Genomic DNA, 21584 nt, shown 5'->3' on the forward strand with positions numbered 1-21584 from the left:
GTATTATGAAAAGGGCTGGTAGTTTAAAGTCTTCTCATTTGTTTGTTGTATCAGAGAAAAAAAGCACCATTGAAACTGAAGTGAGGCGTATCCTAGCAGTGAAATTATAAAAGAGGCTCTGATGACCTGCATGTATGACTGACAGTGACGAGAACATTAACTCCATTTGTTTTACTGCTGTGTTCTACAATTTCTTTATTGAATACACTTCAATACAATGAGAATTACTGTATGATCATTTATATTGTGAATTTATTCCTCTTAATTTGTCCATCTTTTGTGAAACCTATCTTGAAAATAAATGTGAAAACCCATTCAAAATGACCTCAATGATGTATCAATTATATTTCATGGAGTAACACTGAAACCAGAAATCATTTCATTTTAGTAATCAGTTCCAGTGGCTGCTGCTTTCCTGATGCTCATTTTATGTTCTTCTACCCGCAGCCTGAATACAAAGTAGCAGATCCAATCTGTACCTTTCTGTTCTCTGTCTTTGTCCTGGGAACCACCTTTACCATTCTGCGAGATGTCTTCAGAATACTAATGGAAGGTAGATTTAAGAATATTAGAGACCTATGTCTCTGTAAAATAGAATATTTGTCTGCAATTCTGTCATTAATTTTTAAAGTATTTTTAAATTATGTTTATGAATGGTGTACCTGTATTAAAACTCATTGAAACTTGCAGTTCTAGACACTTAGAGAGAATTTGCCACATGCAATTATTGATGTTTGTATCTGAACTGTCAACATATTGTAAAGATAATGATTGATTGATTGACTGATTGATAGATACTTTATTAATTCCAAGGGAAAATTCAAATGATCCAACAGCAGTATACTGATACAAAAAACAATATTAAATTAAAGAGTGATAACAATGCATGTAAAAGCAGACAATAACTTTGAGTAATGTTAGCATTTACTCCCCCGGGTGGAACTGAAGAGTCGCAAAGTGTGGGGAAGGAACGATGTCCTCAGTCTGTCACTGAAGCTACTCCTCTGCCTGGAGATGACACTGTTCAGTGGATTCTTCATGATTGACAGGAGTTTGCTTAGTGCCCGTCGCTCTGCCACAGATGTTAAACTGTCCATCTTCATTCCTAAAATAGAGCCTTCCTAACAAGTTTGTCCAGGCGTGAGACATCCTTCTTCTTTATGCTGCCTCCCCAGCACACCACCGCGTAGACGAGGGCACTAGCCACAACCGTCTGGTAGAACATCTGCAGCATCTTATTGCAGATGTTGAAGGACGCCAACCTTCTAAGGAAGTATAGTCGGCTCTGACTTTTCTTACACAGAACATCAGTATTGGCAGACCAGTCCAATTTGTCATCCAGCTGCACTCCTAGGTATTTATAGGTCTGTACCCTCAGCACACAGTCACCTCTGATGATCACAGGGTCCATGAGGGGCCAGGGCCTCCTAAAATCCACCACCAGTTCCTTGGTCTTGCTGGTGTTCAGGTGTAAGTGGTTTGAGTTGCACCATTTAATAAAGTTTTTAATTAGCTTCCTGTACTCCTCGTCCTGCCCACTCCTGATGCAGCCCACAATAGCAGTGTCGTCAGCGAACTTTTACATGTGGCAGGACTCCGAGTTGTATTGGAAGTCTGATGTATACAGGCTGATCAGGACCGGGAAAAGTACAGTCCCCTGCGGCGCTCCTGTGTTGCTGACCACAATGGCAGACCTGCAGTTCCCAAGACGCACATACTGAGGTCTGTCTGTAAGATAGTCCACGATCCATGCCACCAGGTGTGAATCTACTCCCATCTCTGTCAGCTTGTCCCTAAGGAGCAGAGACTGGATGGTGTTGAAGGCGCTAGAGAAGTCCAAAAACATAATTATTACAGCACCACTGCCTTAGTCCAAATGGGAGAAGGATCAGTGTAGCATATAGATGATAGCATCCTCTGCTCCCACCTTCTCCTGGTATGCGAACTGCAGAGGGTCGAGGGCGTGGTGGACCTGTGGCCTCAGGTGGTTAAGCAGCAGCCGCTCCATGGTCTTCATCAGATGTGACTTCAGAGCAACAGGCCGGAAGTCATTCAGCTCACTAGGACGTGACACCTTTGGGACTGGGGTGATAGAAGATGTTTTCCGAAGTCTTGGGACTCTCCCCTGTTCCAGGCTCAGGTTGAAGATGCGCTGTAGAAGACTCCCCAATTCCAGTGCACAGGCCTTCAGCAGTTGTGGCGATACTCCATCTGGACCCGCTGCTTTGCTGGCACAAAGTCTCCTCAGCTCTCTGTTCACCTGCGCTGCTGTAATTGTGGGTGGGGATGTCTCTCCTATGCTGGTATCAGCAGAAGGATGGTTGGAGGATGCAGTACTCCGAGGTGAGAGTGGCTTAGGGTGGTCAAACCTGTTAAAGAAGTGGTTCATTTGGTTTGCTCTCTCCACGTCTCTCTCGATGGGGCCACCCCGCTTCGAGCTGCAGCCAGTGATGATCTTCATCCTATCCCACACTCCCTTCATGCTCTTATTCTGCAACTTCTGCTCCAGCTTTCTCCTGTACTGCTCCTTTGCTGCCCTGAGCTGGACTCAGAGTTCCTTATGCACGCGCTTGAGCTCATGCTGATCACCACCTTTAAAAGCCCCTTTGTTCTGGTTCAAAACGCCCTTGATGTCACTTGTAATACAATACAATACAATACAATACAGTTTATTTTTGTATAGCCCAAAATCACACAGGAAGTGCCGCAATGGGCTTTAACAGGCCCTGCCTCTTGACAGCCCCCCAGCCTTGACTCTCTGAGAAGACAAGGAAAAACTCCCAATAAAAACCTTGTAGGGAAAATGGAAGAAACCTCGGGAAAGGCAGTTTCAAAGAGAGACCCCTTTCCAGGTAGGTTGGGCGTGCAGTGGGTGTCAAAAGTAGGGGGTCAATACAATACAATATACAGAACAGAACAATTCCTTAAGACAGCATAATAATAAAAATTTTAGAAGTACGGTTTAACAGTAGATGATATGACATAATTAGGTTTGGATATTTTTAGAGTCCTGGAGACCTCATCCATCTAGCTGCCTCCCCATTTGGCCAGGCCACGGGTGAAACGCTGTTCATGAAAGGACCCTCTTTCCCATGATTCCTGTGATCCTCCATCAGGGATGACTTTACCATAGGCAGGCAAACAACTTGGCAGGTGGGCCGTGGCACCAATGGCCACATTTGGGTACCGAGAAAAGAAACAGAATAGGTGAGGGTTAGTATTCAAATATAATTATCATGTTACTTATGTTATAGTGCTAATGACTAACAACAGAGATGCAGTCTGTACAGTTAATCAGCAGCTCTAGTCAGGATATGCTAAACTGAAGTAGTGAGTCTTCAGCCGGGATTTAAAGGCTGAGACTGAAGGGGCATCTCTTATGGAAGCAGGAAGACCATTCCACAGTTTAGGGGCCCTGTAACTAAAAGCTCGACCTCCCACTGTTATTTTATTAATCCTTGGAATCCTAAGCAGACCGGCATCTTGAGATCTTAATGTGCGCTCAGGTTTGTAAGTCATGATAAGTTCAGACAAGTAAGCCGGACCTTGGCCATTTAATGCTTTATATGTTAAAAGGAGGATTTTGAAATCTGCCCTAAACTTAACTGGGAGCCAGTGTAAAGATTTAAGAATTGGAGTTATGTGTTCATATTTTCTTGTTCTTGTAATAATTCTTGCAGCGGCATTTTGGATTAACTGGAGGCTTGTAATCCATGGCTTGTTGTTAGCATAGCAGCGTACTGTTCTTACTGGAACTACAATGTTCATACAGAAGTTGATGTAATCAGTTGTGCAGTCAACAGCCTCTTCAATGGTCTCACTATGTGAACCCTGCAGTATATCCCAGTCTGTAGTTTCAAAGTAGTCTCTCAGAGCCTGCTCTGCCTCAGGGGACCACTTCCTGAATGAGCGTGTGGTTGTAGGTAGCTCCCTCACTCTTGGTTTGTAGTGAGGCTGAAGCAGAACCAGGTTATGATCTGCTTTCCCAAGCGCAGGCAACGGGGTGGCACTGTATGCATTTTTAAAGTTTGCATACAGTAGGTCAATAGTCCTATTTCCCTGGGTGTTACAATCCACATACTAGGAGAAGGCAGGTAATGTTTTGTCCAGCGTTACATGGTTAAAGTCTCCAGCGATTAGCACAAGTGCCTCAGGGTGCTGTGTTTGTAACTTAGCAACTGCGGAATGGATGACGTGACCCGCTATCTCAGTGTTCGCACAAGGGGGGATGTAAACAATAACAACAATGACGTGTCGAAACTCTCTGGGCAGGTAATAGGGACGCAAACTTACAGCCAACAGTTCAATGTCCCTGCAGCAAGTGGAGATTTTAATGTTTACATGTCCTGAGTTGCACCACCTTGTATTGACATAGAGAGCGATACCCCCTCCTTTCTTCTTACCACAGATATTTGCGTCCCTGTCTGCTCTAACTGTGCTAAACCCGGGTAGCTCCACGTTAGCATCTGGGATGGTAGTTGTTAGCCACGTTTCACTAAAACACAGCAAGCTGCATTCTCTGTAGGTTCTGACATTTTTCAAAAGCACAGCCAGTTTGTCGATCTTATTTGGTAGTGAGTTCACATTTCCAAGGATCACAGAAGGCACCTATGGTTTATAGCGCCATTTTCTCGCAAGCTGCTTGGCTTTTATCTTAGCGCCTGCTCGGCTGCCCCAATATCGTCTTCTTACCTTGTCAGGTAAATAGGGAACCACACCGGCGTGGGCATTTCTTCTCTGTGCTTTAAGTTGACTACTTGAATAGGCGAGTCTCGGAGTGTAAAAATCCATGTCAAGTAGTAAAAATAGTAAAAAGTGTCCAGGGAGGGATTCCACATAAAAGAAAGTGGTAGAAGTGATCAGTGAAACAGAGAAAAATAGAAAAAAGGTAAAAATATAAAGTCATACATAGAGCTGCTGAAATGGCTGCCACTCGTGGCGGCGCCAGCGATACCATTATACCATTTGTAACTTCTACCTCAAAATGTACAGTACATTTGTGTCAAAAACTCCAGATTTCCATACTACCAGTCAACCCTGTGAGATGCTTTTGGATTATAGGACAGCACTGAAATAAAGTCATAACGTCAACAGAAACAGATCTTCCGTGCAGAGTTACATTTGTGTTTCATCGGTGTGATGTAGAAATGCCAACTCCAGCTCTGCCCCTCCAGTAATAGCTTCACCATGATCAGATTCACATATCTAAATGCTTTGATGTGAATTACATTTTTGTTGGTTATGCAAATGCTGGCTGCTACACTTATTTCCTTCAGGCTTTATCGTACAGTATATGCAAATAACTTTCAAATGAACTGTTTGTAATAGAAAAAGGGTGCTCTTGTTATTCAAAATAATCAGCTCCTTAGAAATGTCTGAATGCCATGCGACTTCCTCTCATCAACACTTACATTCTATTCTAAAAATGTATTCATCATACATCTCATTTTGGAAGAAAGCACTGTGTTGAATTTTGTTTCTTATCATGTCTCCCATGTAGACTTTGAAAAATGGATCTTTTATCAAACTGCATGTTGAACCTGTACATTTAACAACAAGTACTTAGAATGTTGAAAAAAAATCTGATAGGACTGGAGGGAAATTTTCTTACACTGAAGCAGAAAGTGGTTGAGTAATTAATTCCTCAAGCCAGAAGACTAATGTACTTTGATTGGAAAAAAGTATCTCTTTAAAGCTTGATGTTATGCTGTGGAGTTCCAGACTTGATAAAAAGGGTGTGAAGCCTCCAAAATTCAGGCGAGGGCACTCCATACTCTCTCCAGAAAAGACCTCACCTACAGCAGCCTGACCTCAATACTTGACTGACTGTCTTGGGCCTGCCTGGGCCTAAAAGGGGGGTTTGGAATCAAAAGTTCAAAAAGACTACAAATGTTCCAAAATATATCAAAAATGCCTTACAAGAAAAATAAACTAATAACTATGGCTTGTAGACCAAAAATTTTCACAAAATGTAGAATTTGTTTTATTTAAGCAAAAGCAAGTACATAATTAGAAAAATAGGCAACAAAAAGCTAACAAGTCTATCCATACTTCTATTATCCAACCCACTATATGCTAACACAGGTTCACGGGGGTCTGCTGGAGCCAATCCCAGCCAACACATGGCGCAAGGCAGGAAACAAACCCCAGGCAGGGCGCCAGCCCACCACAGGGCACGCACACACACACCAAGCACACACTGGGGACAATTTAGGATCACCAATGCACCTAACCTGCATGTCTATGGACTGTGGGAGGAAACCCACGCAGACATGGGGAGAACATGCAGACTCCACGCAGGGAGGACCCGGGAAGCGAACCTGGGTCTTCTAATTGCGAGGCAGCAGTGCTGCCCACTGCGCCACCTGCCGCCCAGCTAACAAGTCCCAATATGTAATCCAGATTGCAGAATCCAAGAACAAACCAAAAAAATCCCAAAAACAGAAAATAAAAAACAGCAATACTTTAAACCAGATCCACAAACCCAATGCACCAATGCTGAGATCCTCTTTCCTTTATCAGTATAGAAACTGATGCTTACTCGATTATGTTGACCTTTTATGTAAGTCAGTTTGGATAAAGGCATCTGCAAAATAAAAATAAACATGAATGTAAATATAGTCAGAGGGAGGTCTGAGAAGCAGTAATGTCAGGGTGGCTCTGCCTCTTGGGGTACCTCCCACAGAACACAAGGAATGGCCTCAGATGTTTAAAGTGACAGTTTATTGTTACTAAATCATTGACCAACATAACTGAAATTACATAATATATTAAAAACAATTCAAGAATAGCAAAGATGACAATAAAACCGAAAAATAATATAAGCCAAGGGAAAAACCCAGTTTGTAATATAACACTGGACATAAGACAGTAGAGTAAGGAATGTCGACATCTTGTTGTTTTATAGTAAAGACTGAACAATAGGTGCAACCCAACTCTTTTGTTAACAAGATTGTTCTTGAATGCTTAATAAGATAAGTTAATTTTAGAAAGAAGGTGCATGTTCACTGCCATGCTATATAGTGTTCATCCTTTGAGAATGAGAATTGCTGTATGGATACTGCTGTTTACAACTGCTAAGAGTAGTGTTTGTCAACCACTGGGTTGTGAGTTGGTATTGTTTATAAAGGTGGCTACACAGCGGCTTGTAGCGCGGTGCTCTTGTATATGGCAAGGTATGACATTCAGCAATCTCTTAAGCTTAACTTACTTTTGTTGTTTATTGCTGTTTAGTGAAATATTTTTAAGACAAGTAGGATTGAGCATAGCCAAGATGACAGGGATTGTCTCTTCCAGGGAGAGATGAATAAATGAGTGGTCACAGTTTCTTTTAAAGAATAACAACATATTAGTGTGACGATGCGGGTTCGCTCCATGCTCCAATCTTGCAATCGGGAGCCCTTGAACCTGTCACTGTTGGTAATGTTACCAATGAGCTCAGCAGTGAGGCACACACAATGGAGCAAGGGGATGGTGCAAAATGTGCAAAAGTGCTTTTATTAAAAACCGACAACTAATAAATAGTGCAGTGCATCCATAAGTCTTCAAATAAATAAACCATAAAAACAAGTGCTGAGTGGAGGTTAAAAATCCAATAGAAAAAACAACAATCCTTTAAAACAAGGTTAAAACAATGCTGGAAGCAGTCTCTTTAAAAACAAGCCGGTGTCTTCTTTTATCTGGTGGCTTCCCTGCTTCTCCCACCAGGCTTCTCAACAGGGGAGTCGACCTTCCTGCAGTTGACCTTACTACTGTCCAGTTGCCTTCCGTTCCCTGGCTCCGTACAGCTACCTTACCAGACCGAGACTTGGGTCCCTCAATGGCCAGGTCGCTCACGCTGAAGCTCACTTTCCAAGACTCCACAACTCATGCTGCCTTCTCGGCCTTACGCAGCCAGCCGTCCTTCATCCCCCGTCACTCCAGCTCCTTGTTCACTCGGCTGGAACAACTGCTTCCTTCTGCCTCACCGAGTGTCGGCCAAACATCCCTGCTAGGGCTCACTGTCCAGCTGCCTACTCCCTCGCATAGGCTCTCTCTCCACGCTGCTTACAGCAACCTCTGGCTCTTTTTCCTTACTTCCATCTTCCTCCTAGCCACCTCGCACTTCTATTTATGAAGAGGACGTGGCAACTGTGGCAAATCAGCAGCCCCGAGCAAAATCACTGATACGGACGATTTCTCACCTCACCTTCTCACTTAGGTGAGAAACGCCCACATCACGAATCATCCCGAGTCCCCTCGCTAAGCTACGAGTGCGGTGATAATTTATTTTAAAACTGGCCTCTTGATGTGAGCTGTGGACCCGCTATAACACAACTAGTATTACCTACTAAGTATTAAGTTAACAGTGGCATAAGGCTGAAAGAGCTAAAGCCCGCTGTTTTCACTGCAACTAACCACTTAACACTTTCTAGCTTAAATGTTCATGGAAATTTAGTTTAGTTTAGTTTCTGAATACCTAATATTTTTGTCTGTTTCACTGACATTGGTTGAACTGGATAGTGCTTGAATTCAGACATCTTATTTTTAGGGTGTGACATTCATATAAATACTGTACTATAAATAGTACTACAGTAATCCCTCGTTTATCGCGGGAGATAGGTTCCAAGGCCGGCCGCAATAACTGAATTTCCGCGAAGTAGGGACACCATATTTATTTAATCATTTAACGTGTATTTGGACGTTTTTAAACCCTCCCTGTACTGTTTACAACCCACCCTTTACTCTATTAATAACAGGGACAACTGTTAAGCAACATGAAATTGGTAGATAAGTTTACAGTTACTGTATAGCGAAGTACACGTAGCTATATATGACGTGATGATGGTGATGAATATGCTGTGCAGTAAAACTGATGATGATGAAGGTGATGATGACTTTTACTGCGCAGCCAATGACTGTATTTTACGTCTGTTCAGATGGCGGTGCCATTTCCTGGGGCACCTCTTCCACGGTTTCCGAAGGTGTATCAGTAGTAGTAGTAGGAACTGGCTCTTTTTTGAGAGGCTGCAAAAACATTGTGATCGGCAGTTGCTGCTGCTGCTTCTTTTTCCGGTCGAAGAGCAGCTTGTAGGCGGTCATAACGTCATTGACCTTGTTGCAAAATTGGACCGATCGAACCATATCATCGTCCTTGGAAGAAGGAGCACGTTTGGGAGCCATTGCAGGGGGTGAAAATTGAAGCAAAGTTCAACACAAAGAAACCACAAAAAAATCACACACAGTAAGTACAGTGTAAAGTAAACCGCTCGGCGAGAAAGTTTGAAACGAAATGGCCACGACAGAGAGACAAGGGGAGATACTGTGGGATCTGGGCATCAGTAAAAGCACTAATCACGGGCCCAATTAGAAAGCAGGAAGCTGTGATTTGTCGTCTCCCTCCCATGTACCAATCACACCCCGTGTTACAATGCACTTAGTCACCGAACTTGTTTTGTTGTTCTTAGACTAGGAAATACTACTACTATATTTAAAAACCCGCGAAGTCGTGAATCCGCGAAAAGTGAACTGCGAAGTAGCGAGGGATTACTGTATACTATACTATACCATGTTATAAATACTAAACAAACCTGACATTTGTCCTTTATGAATGAGCTCAAGCTCTCCTCAGTGCAGGCCAGGGGAGATTAGGTACAGAGAATAAATTAATGCATCTTCAATGTAGATTGCACTGCTGCAGCTAAGTTTTCCTGGCATTATATAGTACTTTAATACTTTCTATTTTAAGGATTTACTTTTACACACAAGAACATGAAATTTGTCTTTTCAGCTACTTCTGAAACTGACAAAAATAAAACTAATAGCAATGACAGCATACAAGTTACACAAAATTTACATTACTTGGAAACAATTCTTTGCAAATTACTTCTCAAGGTTGGACATTGGGTTTTTACCTAGATACTTGAACAGTACATATTAAAAAGCTATTTCCCTACCTGTGATATTTCTTATTGAAAAATAAAGTGGTATACAAAAGGCATATCTTCAAGGTATTTTTCAAAGTACATACATGTGGTAACAGCAAAGTATAAATAAAGTGTACACTTGAGCTGTGAATTCCCTACCGTAGCCAGCAAAAACATATCTGCTTATATAATACGCTACTGTGGCTGTCCGTTTGTCTGTCCAGGATTTTAAATCACCTGTAGCTCACAAACCGTTTAAACTACTGACCTGAAACTTGGTACACATAGACTACGTGACGTCTACTATCCGCTTTTGGGGAAGATGATTGACCTTCATGGTTATTCCTCTTTTTATTTTATCTCATTGTAGAATCAACTTTCAATAGCGGCCAGCAGGGCCCTACCACCTTTGCTGTCACTTCCACTACCATAAATCATTTTTGAGGCGGATTGAAGACTTAAGTGCTAGCTTAAGTGAAAAATTAAGGAAAACATGCTAAGTAATTGCAACACAAACACTGACTTAATCAGTTTTAACGTGGATAGATGCTGACGAAAGAGAAGAAGCGGGCTGCTAGGGTGGAGAAAAGAAAAGCTGAGCAGGAAGCAGCAAGCGCATCAACCTCTGAGCAAACGAATGCTAAACGTACAGAGAAAGAGGATGAAAACCAGGAATGCTCAAGTCAAGCGTATTCACTGCATATTATCGTGCAGTGTGCCGTTCGTTACTGGTCTAACATAATCATAGAAGCATTATTTTTAACCACACTAAAAATGCAAAGATGTAATGAGCTTATAAGTTACACTCTTTTTTGAATGTAAAAAAAATGAAACTGCTAAAATTATGATCACCTTACTTGTACACATTTTGTTATAATTTACAGCCATTATAAAAAGGCATACAATGTTTATTGATTAAAATATTACTAGAGAAACAAATTAAAATATTGTATGGCTATACCACAAACTTACCAGATATGACTTACCATAATTGCTTCGACTAGTCTACAGTAGTCTTTTTACCCGATTCCAAAGAGGAAGGGCAGTGTGAAGCATTTCCGCTTCACAGCAGTTGGACCCTGGTTACATTTTCAGCCAGCACATGTTCTTGGAGAGATGTTTTAGGGGTCGCATCTTCTTTGTACAGTTCTAATAAATGCTGTTAAGTTGATTGTCATCTTTGACATGTCTCTCTCCAGTGAACTGTCTCTCCATTCAAATTGCCATTGCTGCCGGAATGGTTCAGAGAAAAATTTTAAAATCAAATGACCCTGTAGTTAGGATGTAGCGGGTTGGATAATGGATAGATGAAATTGGGTTAAAAAGTAATGGATGAATGTATGCCAGTACAAATAGCACAGCACATTGTAGTTAGCAATGCCAGCACTCATCTGATTCCTAGTCAAGGTGCATTCTGTGTTGAGTTTTCACATTCTGCCTATCGCCATAAAAGGTTTCCCCTGAGATTTTAGTTTTCTCAAACAATTTAAAGACAAGATGTTAGGTAAGCTGTGCATGTGAGGGCTTTTGCTTTAGTACATCCACCCTTGGAGAGACTGGCATCCTACGTAGTGTTGCTTGCATCCATACATCTCATGTTTGTGCTGTGACCCTGTACTGAAACATGTGAATTTATAAGATTAATGTATGGAATACTAAAATTAAAAAGTGTTTTTTTCCATGTATACCCAGTTGTTAGAAGTCCCTGTCATCTTGTAAGTCATAATGGTGCTGAAAGCCTCATCTGTACTGCATCATAAGCTCATCAATATAATTACCAGACTGATGCTAGAAGTTAATTTTCTCAATCAGAACTGGGTAGTTTAAACATTAGCATATGATCTATGATTGTTTATTTAAATACATGTTTTTCCTAATTTCCCCACAGGAGCCCCAAAGGCAATAGAATTTAAATCTGTCAAGGAGGTTTTGTTGTCTTTAAAAGGTGTGAAGGCCATTCACAGTCTGCATTTGTGGGCTCTGACTCTAAGCCACACTATGTTATCTGTGCACATTGCTATTGGTAAGTACTGTATAAGTCAATATATCTCTTTGTACATATTTTTATATTTCACAAAGATTATATATGAACATTATTAAGTCAGCACAATATATTGTTAAATAGCATGTTTTCCAATGAACAACCTGAGAGCACTGTAAATTTTTGCAAATATAATACAATTATCAATTAAAAAATGTCATGCAGTGTATATATAAAAATATAGAAATGTATTCATAGAATAAAAATATTGATACACATTTAAAGTTTTTGTAGCTTTTCAGGTTCTTAAGCTTTTCCAAAATAAATAAATTATTAGGTAATGTAATAATAAATGAAACAGGAAAGGATCACAAAGCAGCACCTCTAATAGGTCCATCGGAAAGTGAATAGGAAGGTAAAGTCTGGGAGATTTAAGTCAAATGGCCACTGAGCCCCTCATCATTTGTATAAACGTACAATCATACATCCAAAGCTGTGTTTGTTTGCTTTTTTTTTTTTGGTCAAAACAATAATTTCACTATAGGGACAACAATTCTATTCACTATGTAACACAATTTTTGTTCCTGGCTTCCAAGAGTTATATTTCAACTGCTTATGTCTAAAGCCTATGGAAAAACGACTGCATTCAGCACAAACTTTGATTTTATGACCACAGCCCAGAAAATTTCGTATTTATAGTGACAAAACAAGGGAATTTTTATCTTTTCGTTCATGCGGTCTGATAAAGAACAACACTTGCATGGTAAATAGACAAAGACAGTCAAAACCACTCAAAAGGTTCAGAAATGAGTAGGTTTTCTAGATTTGCGAATGTACTGCAAATCGCTTTCTCGAGGAAGCCCCCAAATGTAGTCCCTCATCATGTTTTCGTTATACTGTCCTTGGTAACGACGTTCAAAGTCCAGTATATCCTGATGAAAGCGCTCGCCTTGCTCCTCTGGGTAAGTTCCCATGTTCTCTTTGAATTTGTCAAGATGAGCGTCAAGGATATGGACTTTGAGAGACATTCTGCATCCCATTTTGGCGTAATTCTTTCTGAGAGTCCGAACCAACTGCACATAGTTTTCAGCCTTGTGATTACCCAGGAAGCCGTGAACCACTGCAACGAGAATGTTCCAAGCAGTTTTCTCCGTCCTGTTCAGTAGCTTGGCAAATTCATCACATTCTATGATCTTCTTGATCTGCGGTCCGACGAATATACCAGCCTTGACCTTTGCCTCGGACAGCTTTGAAAAGAGATCTTGGAGGTACTTGAAAGCTGCTGACTCCTTGTTAAGAGCCGTGACAAATTGCTTGATGAGGCCTAACTTGATGTGCAGTGGTGGCATCAGCGGTTCCCACTTGACGTTGCTCTTCCCCACAGAGAACTCGGTCCGCTGTGGCCAGTCCTTTCTGTTATAGTGCGCCTTAGTGTCATGGCTGTCCCAGAGGCAAAGGAAAGAAGGAAATTTCGTGAATCCGCCTTGAAGGCCCATCAGGAATGATACCATTTTGAAGTCTCCGATGACCTCCCATCCATAGTCATCATACTTCAAGGCACTCGACAACATCTTGACACTGGTGTAGTCCTCTTTGAGATGCACAATGTGAGCCATAGGGAGAGTCGGGTAGTTGTTTCCGTTGTGAAGCAGCACGGCTTTGAGGCTCCAGGATGAATGTCTATGAATAGGCGCCATTCACTCGGGTTACAGGCGGTACCTATAGCCTTGAATAGACTGGCCACATTGTTGCGGAAACACAGCCCATCTTGCCAACTGAAGAAGTTGGAAAATGTTTGGTGACGCTTACTCTGATTTGTGACTTGCGCTTTCATCCAACAAGTTCCAGTGCTTGAGCTTGGATGTCAGAAGCTCAGCATTGGACTTGGTAAGACCAAGGTCTCTGATCAGATCGTTGACGCCTTTCTGGTTAGGGAAGTGCGGCCTTCTCTCCTCAGCCGCATCTGTGAAACCGCAATCTGGATCTGCAATATCTTCCACGCTGTCTGACTTGCTGCTGTCTCCTGAAGATGGCTGATCCCTCTTCGGAGGAGTGGGAACGGGCAGCTCGGAGCAGTGTGGTACTGGGGCAATGGAAGAAGGAATGTCTGGATAAACGATTTGAGACGCATTCTTGCCAGTGCGACGTTTGGTAGGATCCACCATGCAGAAGTAGCAGTTGCTTGAGTGGTCAGTCGGTTGCCGCCAAATTCGTGGATAGCAAACTTCATGGCTCTCTTTTCTCCCCTGTACCAACCTTCAAGAGTTTTCTTGCAATATTCGCATGTGAAATGAGGTGCCCAGGGCTTGTCTTGATCCCCGACAGGCATGCCGAAGTATGCCTTGTAGGCCTTGCACATCTTTCGACATTCTTTCACGGAATACTTTCTCGCTCTTGTCTTTATAAATTGTCCACAGACGTAGCAAAATGCATCTGCTGGGTGCAAGCAATTTCCTGATGCCATCTAAATCAAATCAAAAAAATAATATAAACCGAAATGTTGCTTCGAGTCACCTGTGCTTTTATACTTGTATGACTACTATTGGACAGTCCAAGAACATTCTAGAAAGTTCTAAAAGTTTCTTGAAAGTTCTAGATAATTCTGGAAAATCCTAGAAACTTCTGGACAATTCTAACAGTTTAAGAATATTCTACAAGACTACTCAGTATTGAATGCGAATCGAGAATTTTCTCGAAAACAGACACATTTCAAAATATCATTGTCCTGGAACAACAGCTATTTTCTATTTTTTTTAGGCATAACGGGTTAGGAAAACACACTTTGCACCCAGGAACAAAATAAAAAAAAAAATTTGTTACATAGTGTTATGTTTCATTCAGAGGGTGTTCCCCAGCTTACGTTTATTTTCTGGTTTGGTGTCTTCTTTATTTTTGTTAGCATTATTATTTTTCATATATTTATTATAATTACATATCTTATTAATATTGTTGTTGCTTTTCCATTAAGTTTCAGGAGTCTGTTGGTCATTTAAGTTCATTGAGAGCTTATCAAAGGGAGAATTGATCTTCAGGTTTCTGGATTTTGCTTTTGTTTTGTGGATTCTGTTTATTGGTTCCGACTTTGGACTTGTTTGCTTTGGGTTGCATTTTAGGAAAAACCCTTCTTGCCGTTTTAGTACTTTTTGCAATTATATAAATAAATATCTTTATTTTTAAAGATTCTGCTTTTTAGTATTTTTTGCAATTATATAAATAAATATCTTTATTTTTAAAGATTCTGCTTTGATTGTGATGTTCCTTTACAGAGGTTTTTATGATTTCTCCACCTAGACGGCCATCTTTTTTAATATATTTTGGTGGATTAAAGAGGTATGTCTAACTTTAAGAGCCAGGAGTCAGAAGATCTCACTAAGTCAAAAATTACAAGCCAAAGGCCAGAATCAGAAAGACTAGAAGTTAAACAAACAGTACTTGGGATGTGTATCTGTTATATATACTCCTTGCATAGCGGAAAGCAATCAATCATTTGGTTGATATTTTTTTAATTATAACAAAACAAAACCATGTCAAAATTAAACGCAACACATTCATATGCATTACACTTCAATTTAGTAAACACATTGGATTGCATTTAATTTTGGAACAAATAATCTTCCTTATCAAACTGCCTAGATCAGGGGTGTCAAACTCCAGTCCTGGAGGGCCGTAGGTTTTCATTCTAACCATCTTCTTAATTAGTGACCAGTTTTTGATGCTAATTGACTTCTTTAGCTTTACCTTTAATTAGCTTGACTCAGGCCCCTTAGTTGTTTTTCCTTAATTAGCAGCCAGACAGTAATGAGACATAAAACAAGCAGGACATGACCAGCTCACTTGTACCCATCAAACAAAATCTGAAAATAAAGATGAAGGTCTTAGTAAGGTTGATCCCTCAGGTTACCAAAACATTTTAGGAGTTCTTAGAAAAAAACAGAATATCAACAGTTTTGGAAATGTCTGCTGTGGCAAAAAGAGAGCAGCAACAAGCCATCGAATTGAATAATGGGTTTAATTAACAGCAAGAATCAGCTTCTCATTAAGGAACTGGTTGGAGTTTGAAGCCCCAATTTAGCTGGTCGTCTGTTGGCTCGTTTCATGTCTCATTTCTGTTTGGCTGTCATTTAATGAAGAAAAGAATCAATTCAGAAGACTTCATCCTTAAAAACAGGGCTATTAAAATAGAGGGAAAAGAAGTTAATTAGCAGTGAAAACTGGAGACTGATTAGGAAATGGGTTAGAAAGAAAACCTGCACCCACTGCGGCCCTCCAGGCCTAGAGTTTGACACATGCGGCCTAGATACTACCAGCGAATGATTCAGACAGTCATGTTGACTGCATATTATAGATTTCTCTGGGTCATTCTTCTGAATTTCATAATCAACATAAAAAATTAAAATTTCAAATCAGTTAACTAACATTAATTAGGTAAAAACACTTCTAGGGTCTCCTGCGGTGGGTTGGCACCCTGCCCAGGATTGGTTCCTGCCTTGTGCCCTGTGTTGGCTGGGATTGGCTCCAGCAGATCCCCGTGACCCTGTATTCGGATTCAGCGGGTTAGCAAATGGATGGATGGACTTCTAGGGTCTGAATTGGAAAACAAATCTAAAATAAAGTAGAAAATATTTATTGGGCAGATATTATGGCCTAAAAGCCGATAAATCTGATTTTGTAACTCAGGCCTGCTGGTTCACTTCTACCTACTGACCCCCTGTGTCTGTAACTGCAAGACAGAGAGACTGTAGCAACATGGTCAAAGAAGCACAGCTAGTCATTAATCACCACACCAAGGTTGCGTACTGACTTGGTTGGCGTTAGTGTTAGTCAGGCAAGAGGAAGTGAGATGGGTTGCTCAACAGATGGACTTGATGGAATAACAGTGAGGTTGATCTTGGCCATGTTTAGCTGGAAATATTGCAACCTGTATGAAGGAACACTATCAGTGAGACATGCAGAGATTCTAGCTGATAATGCTTGGTCCTCTGGAAGGAACAACAGATTCAGCTACATAACATCCGCAAAACACTGCTATGAGAAACCATGAGACTGGATAATGGGGCCTACTGAAGAAGTGTATAGATAGAAGAAAAAAGGAACCAGAACTGATCCTTGGACACCCTTGTGCTTCACTAAGGTACCCTTAACATCGTTCCTCATCAGGAGATATGGTAGGATCTTCCCAAGAGGTAGGACTCAAACCACTGGAGGGCAGTCCCAGTGATTCCAATGTCAAATTGATTAGGGGGGGCAGATGGTTGACTGTGTTAAAGGCAGAGGAGAGATTTAGAATGATTAGGACAGATAACATGATAGGAGGTCCAGCAAGCAGCAATGTGTCAATGACAGTGAATAGGGCCGTTTTGGTGGAATGGCCCCTCTTGAAGCCTTGACCAATTAGAATCAATCGATTTGTTCTTTAGATGGAAGGCAGAGACTTAAGACATAATGTTCAAGTGTTTTGGGTAGACTAGAAAGTAGAAAGACTGGTCTGTAACTGCCACTTGGGATGGGTTAAGTATGGGCCTTTTGAAAAGAGGAGTTGTTGGGGTTTGTTTGAACATTGTTTATTTTGGTGTTGATGATGTGTGTAACTGCAGAAATGAGTGACAGAGAGAGTTAGCGATAGCTTGAATAAGATGTGAGAGGATCTTTGTACATTTAAGAAGGTGAGTACATATTTAGTTGTACATTCATATCAGAGAAGCATAAAACACTGGACCCTGGTTCAATTCTCGACTAGTGTGTCTCCTATGTTGATTTTGTCCATTCTCTTTATATTTAAATGAATTTCTATTGGCTTCCTTATCTTAAAGATAAACTGTTTTGTTTAAGAATAACAATAAAAAGCAAAAGAAAAAAATTATAATGCATGATTGCAGTGCACTGTTTTACATTAGTTCTTTACATTTCTACATTTTACTAATGATTGCAGCTTTGTCTTTTGTATTTATTTTCTACAGAGGAGCATGCTGATGCAGAAACAGTGCTTAAGGAGGCTACCGAGCTTCTGAGGTCTAAATTTGGCTTCCACAGCACTACCATACAAGTAGAAAAGTATTCAGATGACATGGCCGACTGCACACAATGTCAAGACCCAAAGGACTGAAGCACCAAACTGTCTGCAAGGGGTAGGGTGCAATCGAGAGAGCTTATGGGTACATAAATCCTACAGGTCCAAAGTCAAAGCATTCTGAAACTTTGTAACCAGAGACAGAAATGTGAGGAAACTGTGAGGATAAATTTAAACCTTTGAACCAATTTGGTCTTTATAAGCTAGTTTGTATTTTCATAAGCAACCAAAACATATCATTCTCTCTAAGATGGAAGTACATTTTCATTTTCAAAATGCTTCCGTGCTGGCATAGGCTTGAAATTCCTTTTGTCTTGTAGTGAAAAAAAGAACCAGAAATTAAACATTCTATACATTTAAAATGTTAAATACTTTGATGGAGTTGTCATTCAAATGTGATTAGCTTCATGGGGTGAATGTCAAGAGATAAGACACATATAGTGGGGTAGTGGCAATTTATGATTTTAAATTAATATTCGATTTATTAATTAAGTTTGGGATTTATGAATCAATAACATTTAAAATGATAAATAATATCTAAAAGTGGAATGTGCATTACTCCCTTTGAAAAAGAAATAAATGAAAGGCTGCTGTTAATTCCAGAGTGATTTCAAATTTGATTATAAACTCCTCCATCATAAATGACCTTACCCAGTTGTGATGCCCACCACAGGGAGGTACAAAACACTCTTTTGCATCAGGCATCATGTCTTATGAGGCAGAACGAGGAGCCTATAATATTTTCTGGAGAGATTCAGCCTTAGTACCTGTCTTCGTCCCCGGAGAGCCCTGCTCTATGATGGATGCTGCAGAATAGCTTAGAAATAGAAAAATATAATATAGTTTAATTATGTTCATAAAATAAGAAAATTGGGAAAAACAAACGCATTTTATTACAACTTTGATTTACAAACACAGCCAGCTGCTTTAGATATTAATTTAAACTACAGTGCTGTTTGTAGACAGTATAGCTGTGAATACTAATAAATGTATTCAATAACATTATCGCCCCGTAACAGAGGGAGTAGCAAGCAAAGCGAGAACAGCACAAACATCACAACGAAATACAAAGGTGTCTGTTCCAGTTTCCAACTTTGTAACGATCACTTTTGGATTTAAAGTGGCCTCGAACTAAGGGCACACACAGCTGCACAATTGTTTTGTTCCTTCATTTTCAGAAGCCTTCCTGAGTCCCTTTATTTACCATTTCTGTATCTAACATACATATCGTAATTGCCACTGTCAACACGTGAACAACAATAAATAACATGAAAGACATCAGGCCAGTTTGTTGCTGGAGATGTCTAATGCTTGTTAAAAATGTTAGCAGAAAATAATCTTTGTTAAAAATGAACTAAAAATGGATTTTTCTCAATAAAGAATTAAATTATATCAATTGTCTCAGAAGTTGGCATTTAAGTTCTTACTACTATGTTTTCATTTAAAAACGAGATTTTTAAATGAAAACAATCTCTGTCTGTACTAGCATTTTCACATTGTTTACAAATGTTTCTCCATTCACAGAATAACGACTGAAAACACAAATATTAAAGACATGTGTCTACGCAAGGCAAGTGTGCATCGACAGAAAAATCTTTGAAAGGGGGTAATGCCGCTAGTCATGGGATTCAACTCTTTCTTGCCTGCTATGCTGGAATATATTTTTTTTCCATGATGGGTGACCAATCAGAGAATGAGACATTGTAAAGAGTAAGAGCCAATCAGGGAAGTGCTATATAAAAACACCAGCAAATCAGAGCATCATTAGAGTCTGGGATTTCAATAGTCTACAGTTTTGCCTGTCACATTAAAACTCTGTGGCTGTGTTTTTAAAAGTCTCAGGCTGTGGATAGCATTTTAAAAAGCCTCCATTTTTGAGGTTTGAAAACAGAGTAGAATAGACAAAAGGTAAAAATGGATGCCAATGTCTGTGTTTTTAAATGAAAACGGAGTAGCCTGGATAAGGCCTTAGCCTACAATAAAAGAATAATATATGTCACTTAAATAATCTTAAAAGATACTACCAAGTTAATAAATAAAAATAAGGCACTTAAACAATGATACTCTTAAAAACAAAATACCAGAAATGTGATTCATTGCTGCCCACCGTCATATTGTAACACTCCGATATTATTAAACTGGTGAGAAATGAAGTTTCATACTGTGGTCTGGTCACATCCAAATCTGCAATTGTGCCCATATTTTGTTAAAGTGATATTTCTCCTTCCAAACAAATGTTTAGGAACATTTTGTGATTAGGTTTAGAATATTAAGTCATTTTTACATTCCATAATCTCAAAATCTGTACTTTCTATACACAGGATTAAACCTTCCTTACCAGGCTCTAAAAAGGCCCGATTTACCAACATCCCTGTGTCCACTACTCTTCAATGTTTTGCAGTTCACTGATCACTCATTCCACTCGTGCCAGTCCCATTTCACCTTTGAGGTTGACCCTGTTGGATGATGTTTTGCATAACAAATCTTTGTATGGCTTAAATGAGTCCTATCAAGATGGCATCTATAATATAATATATTCCTGATAGAGAATGCCTAATAATTGATTTATTCCTGGATATTCCAGTTTTTCTTCTTTTCTCTTTACTACCCAAAATAGTTAAATGAATTTGTTTTGCTAAATTAGTCGAAAGGGCATCTGGCTCTCTAAGTCAGTGCAGAGTAACGGCCATTGATCTGTTCCATTGGGTTTCTTGGAAGTCTGTTGGCATAATAAATTATAAGATGCTGTTTCCCTGACATTCAGTTACCAGAGCATCCATGGTGGGTTTTGATGCACGCAAGAAACCAATTTTCTGCATTCTTTTTAATACATACAAGGTTCTGTTTATTGTTCACCTTCCTGATGATTTATTTACTATTAGGTCATAAATCATGATTTTTATATTCCATCTAGTTTTTTGGAAGGAATAACGTTTTACTCATCCTAAGCCACTAGGTATTTTTAAGCCAATTCCAGTTACGTTGTGTGCTCTAAACATCACTTCATCTGAGGTCAAAGATTCAGTTGCAGTCCAAGAACAGCTATGTTTATTTATTATTTTGTTTGATATCACTTGGAGACATTCTTTAATTTAGGTCCTGTATGTTTGTCCGTCCATAGTCAGCTTTGTTATGCATTATCAACATTTTTTCTATCCTCCAGGTTTTAGTCTTTAGCAAAGTTTTACTCCTAACTATGAACATTTGGTTTTAGTACATTTTGTCTGCAGTATTTATTCTTCTTTCAGGCAGAAATATCTACTTTTTAGAAAAGATTTGACAATGATTACAATTTTAACTTATTAGTTTTACAATTTTCCATTTTAAAACTACAATGTTGAAAAACAAACACTGACCCTTTAGCATTATTAACTTCACCAAATTTAAGAATAAACTTGATCCTTAATATTTCACATACATGCGGTACAAAATTAATTTTCTGATTTGGTAACTGAAATGCCTGAACTGAACTTGGGTTTGGTTTAACAATGGCTTTTTTTCTCATCAGTTTTTGGATGATATTAAAGAGAGGCTGTGTTCTTATCTCCTATTCAGCCCAGAATGGTTGCTTTACATTGTGGATCAGGACACAGGCAGCCTTCAAGCTGTATAGCTAAAGTACGGTTTAATT

At 39.8% G+C, this 21584-nt stretch overlaps 1 protein-coding gene across 1 annotated transcript in view; it reads left to right on the forward strand.

Annotated features, from left to right (window-relative positions):
- The window catches only part of slc30a2 (solute carrier family 30 member 2), a 135729-nt gene extending 116505 nt beyond the window's left edge, over positions 1–19224 (forward strand). Inside the window, exons 7-9 of the mRNA XM_039749018.1 lie at positions 448–553; positions 11794–11928; positions 17844–19224. Of these exons, the coding sequence (XP_039604952.1) occupies positions 448–553; positions 11794–11928; positions 17844–17989 (387 nt within the window). The 3' untranslated portion in view covers positions 17990–19224. The remainder of the gene's footprint in view (positions 1–447; positions 554–11793; positions 11929–17843) is intronic.
- Positions 19225–21584: the final 2360 nt, after the last annotated feature.

Source organism: Polypterus senegalus, chromosome 3, assembly GCF_016835505.1.
Source record: "Polypterus senegalus isolate Bchr_013 chromosome 3, ASM1683550v1, whole genome shotgun sequence".
In the NCBI taxonomy this organism is placed as follows: Eukaryota; Metazoa; Chordata; class Cladistia; order Polypteriformes; family Polypteridae; genus Polypterus; species Polypterus senegalus.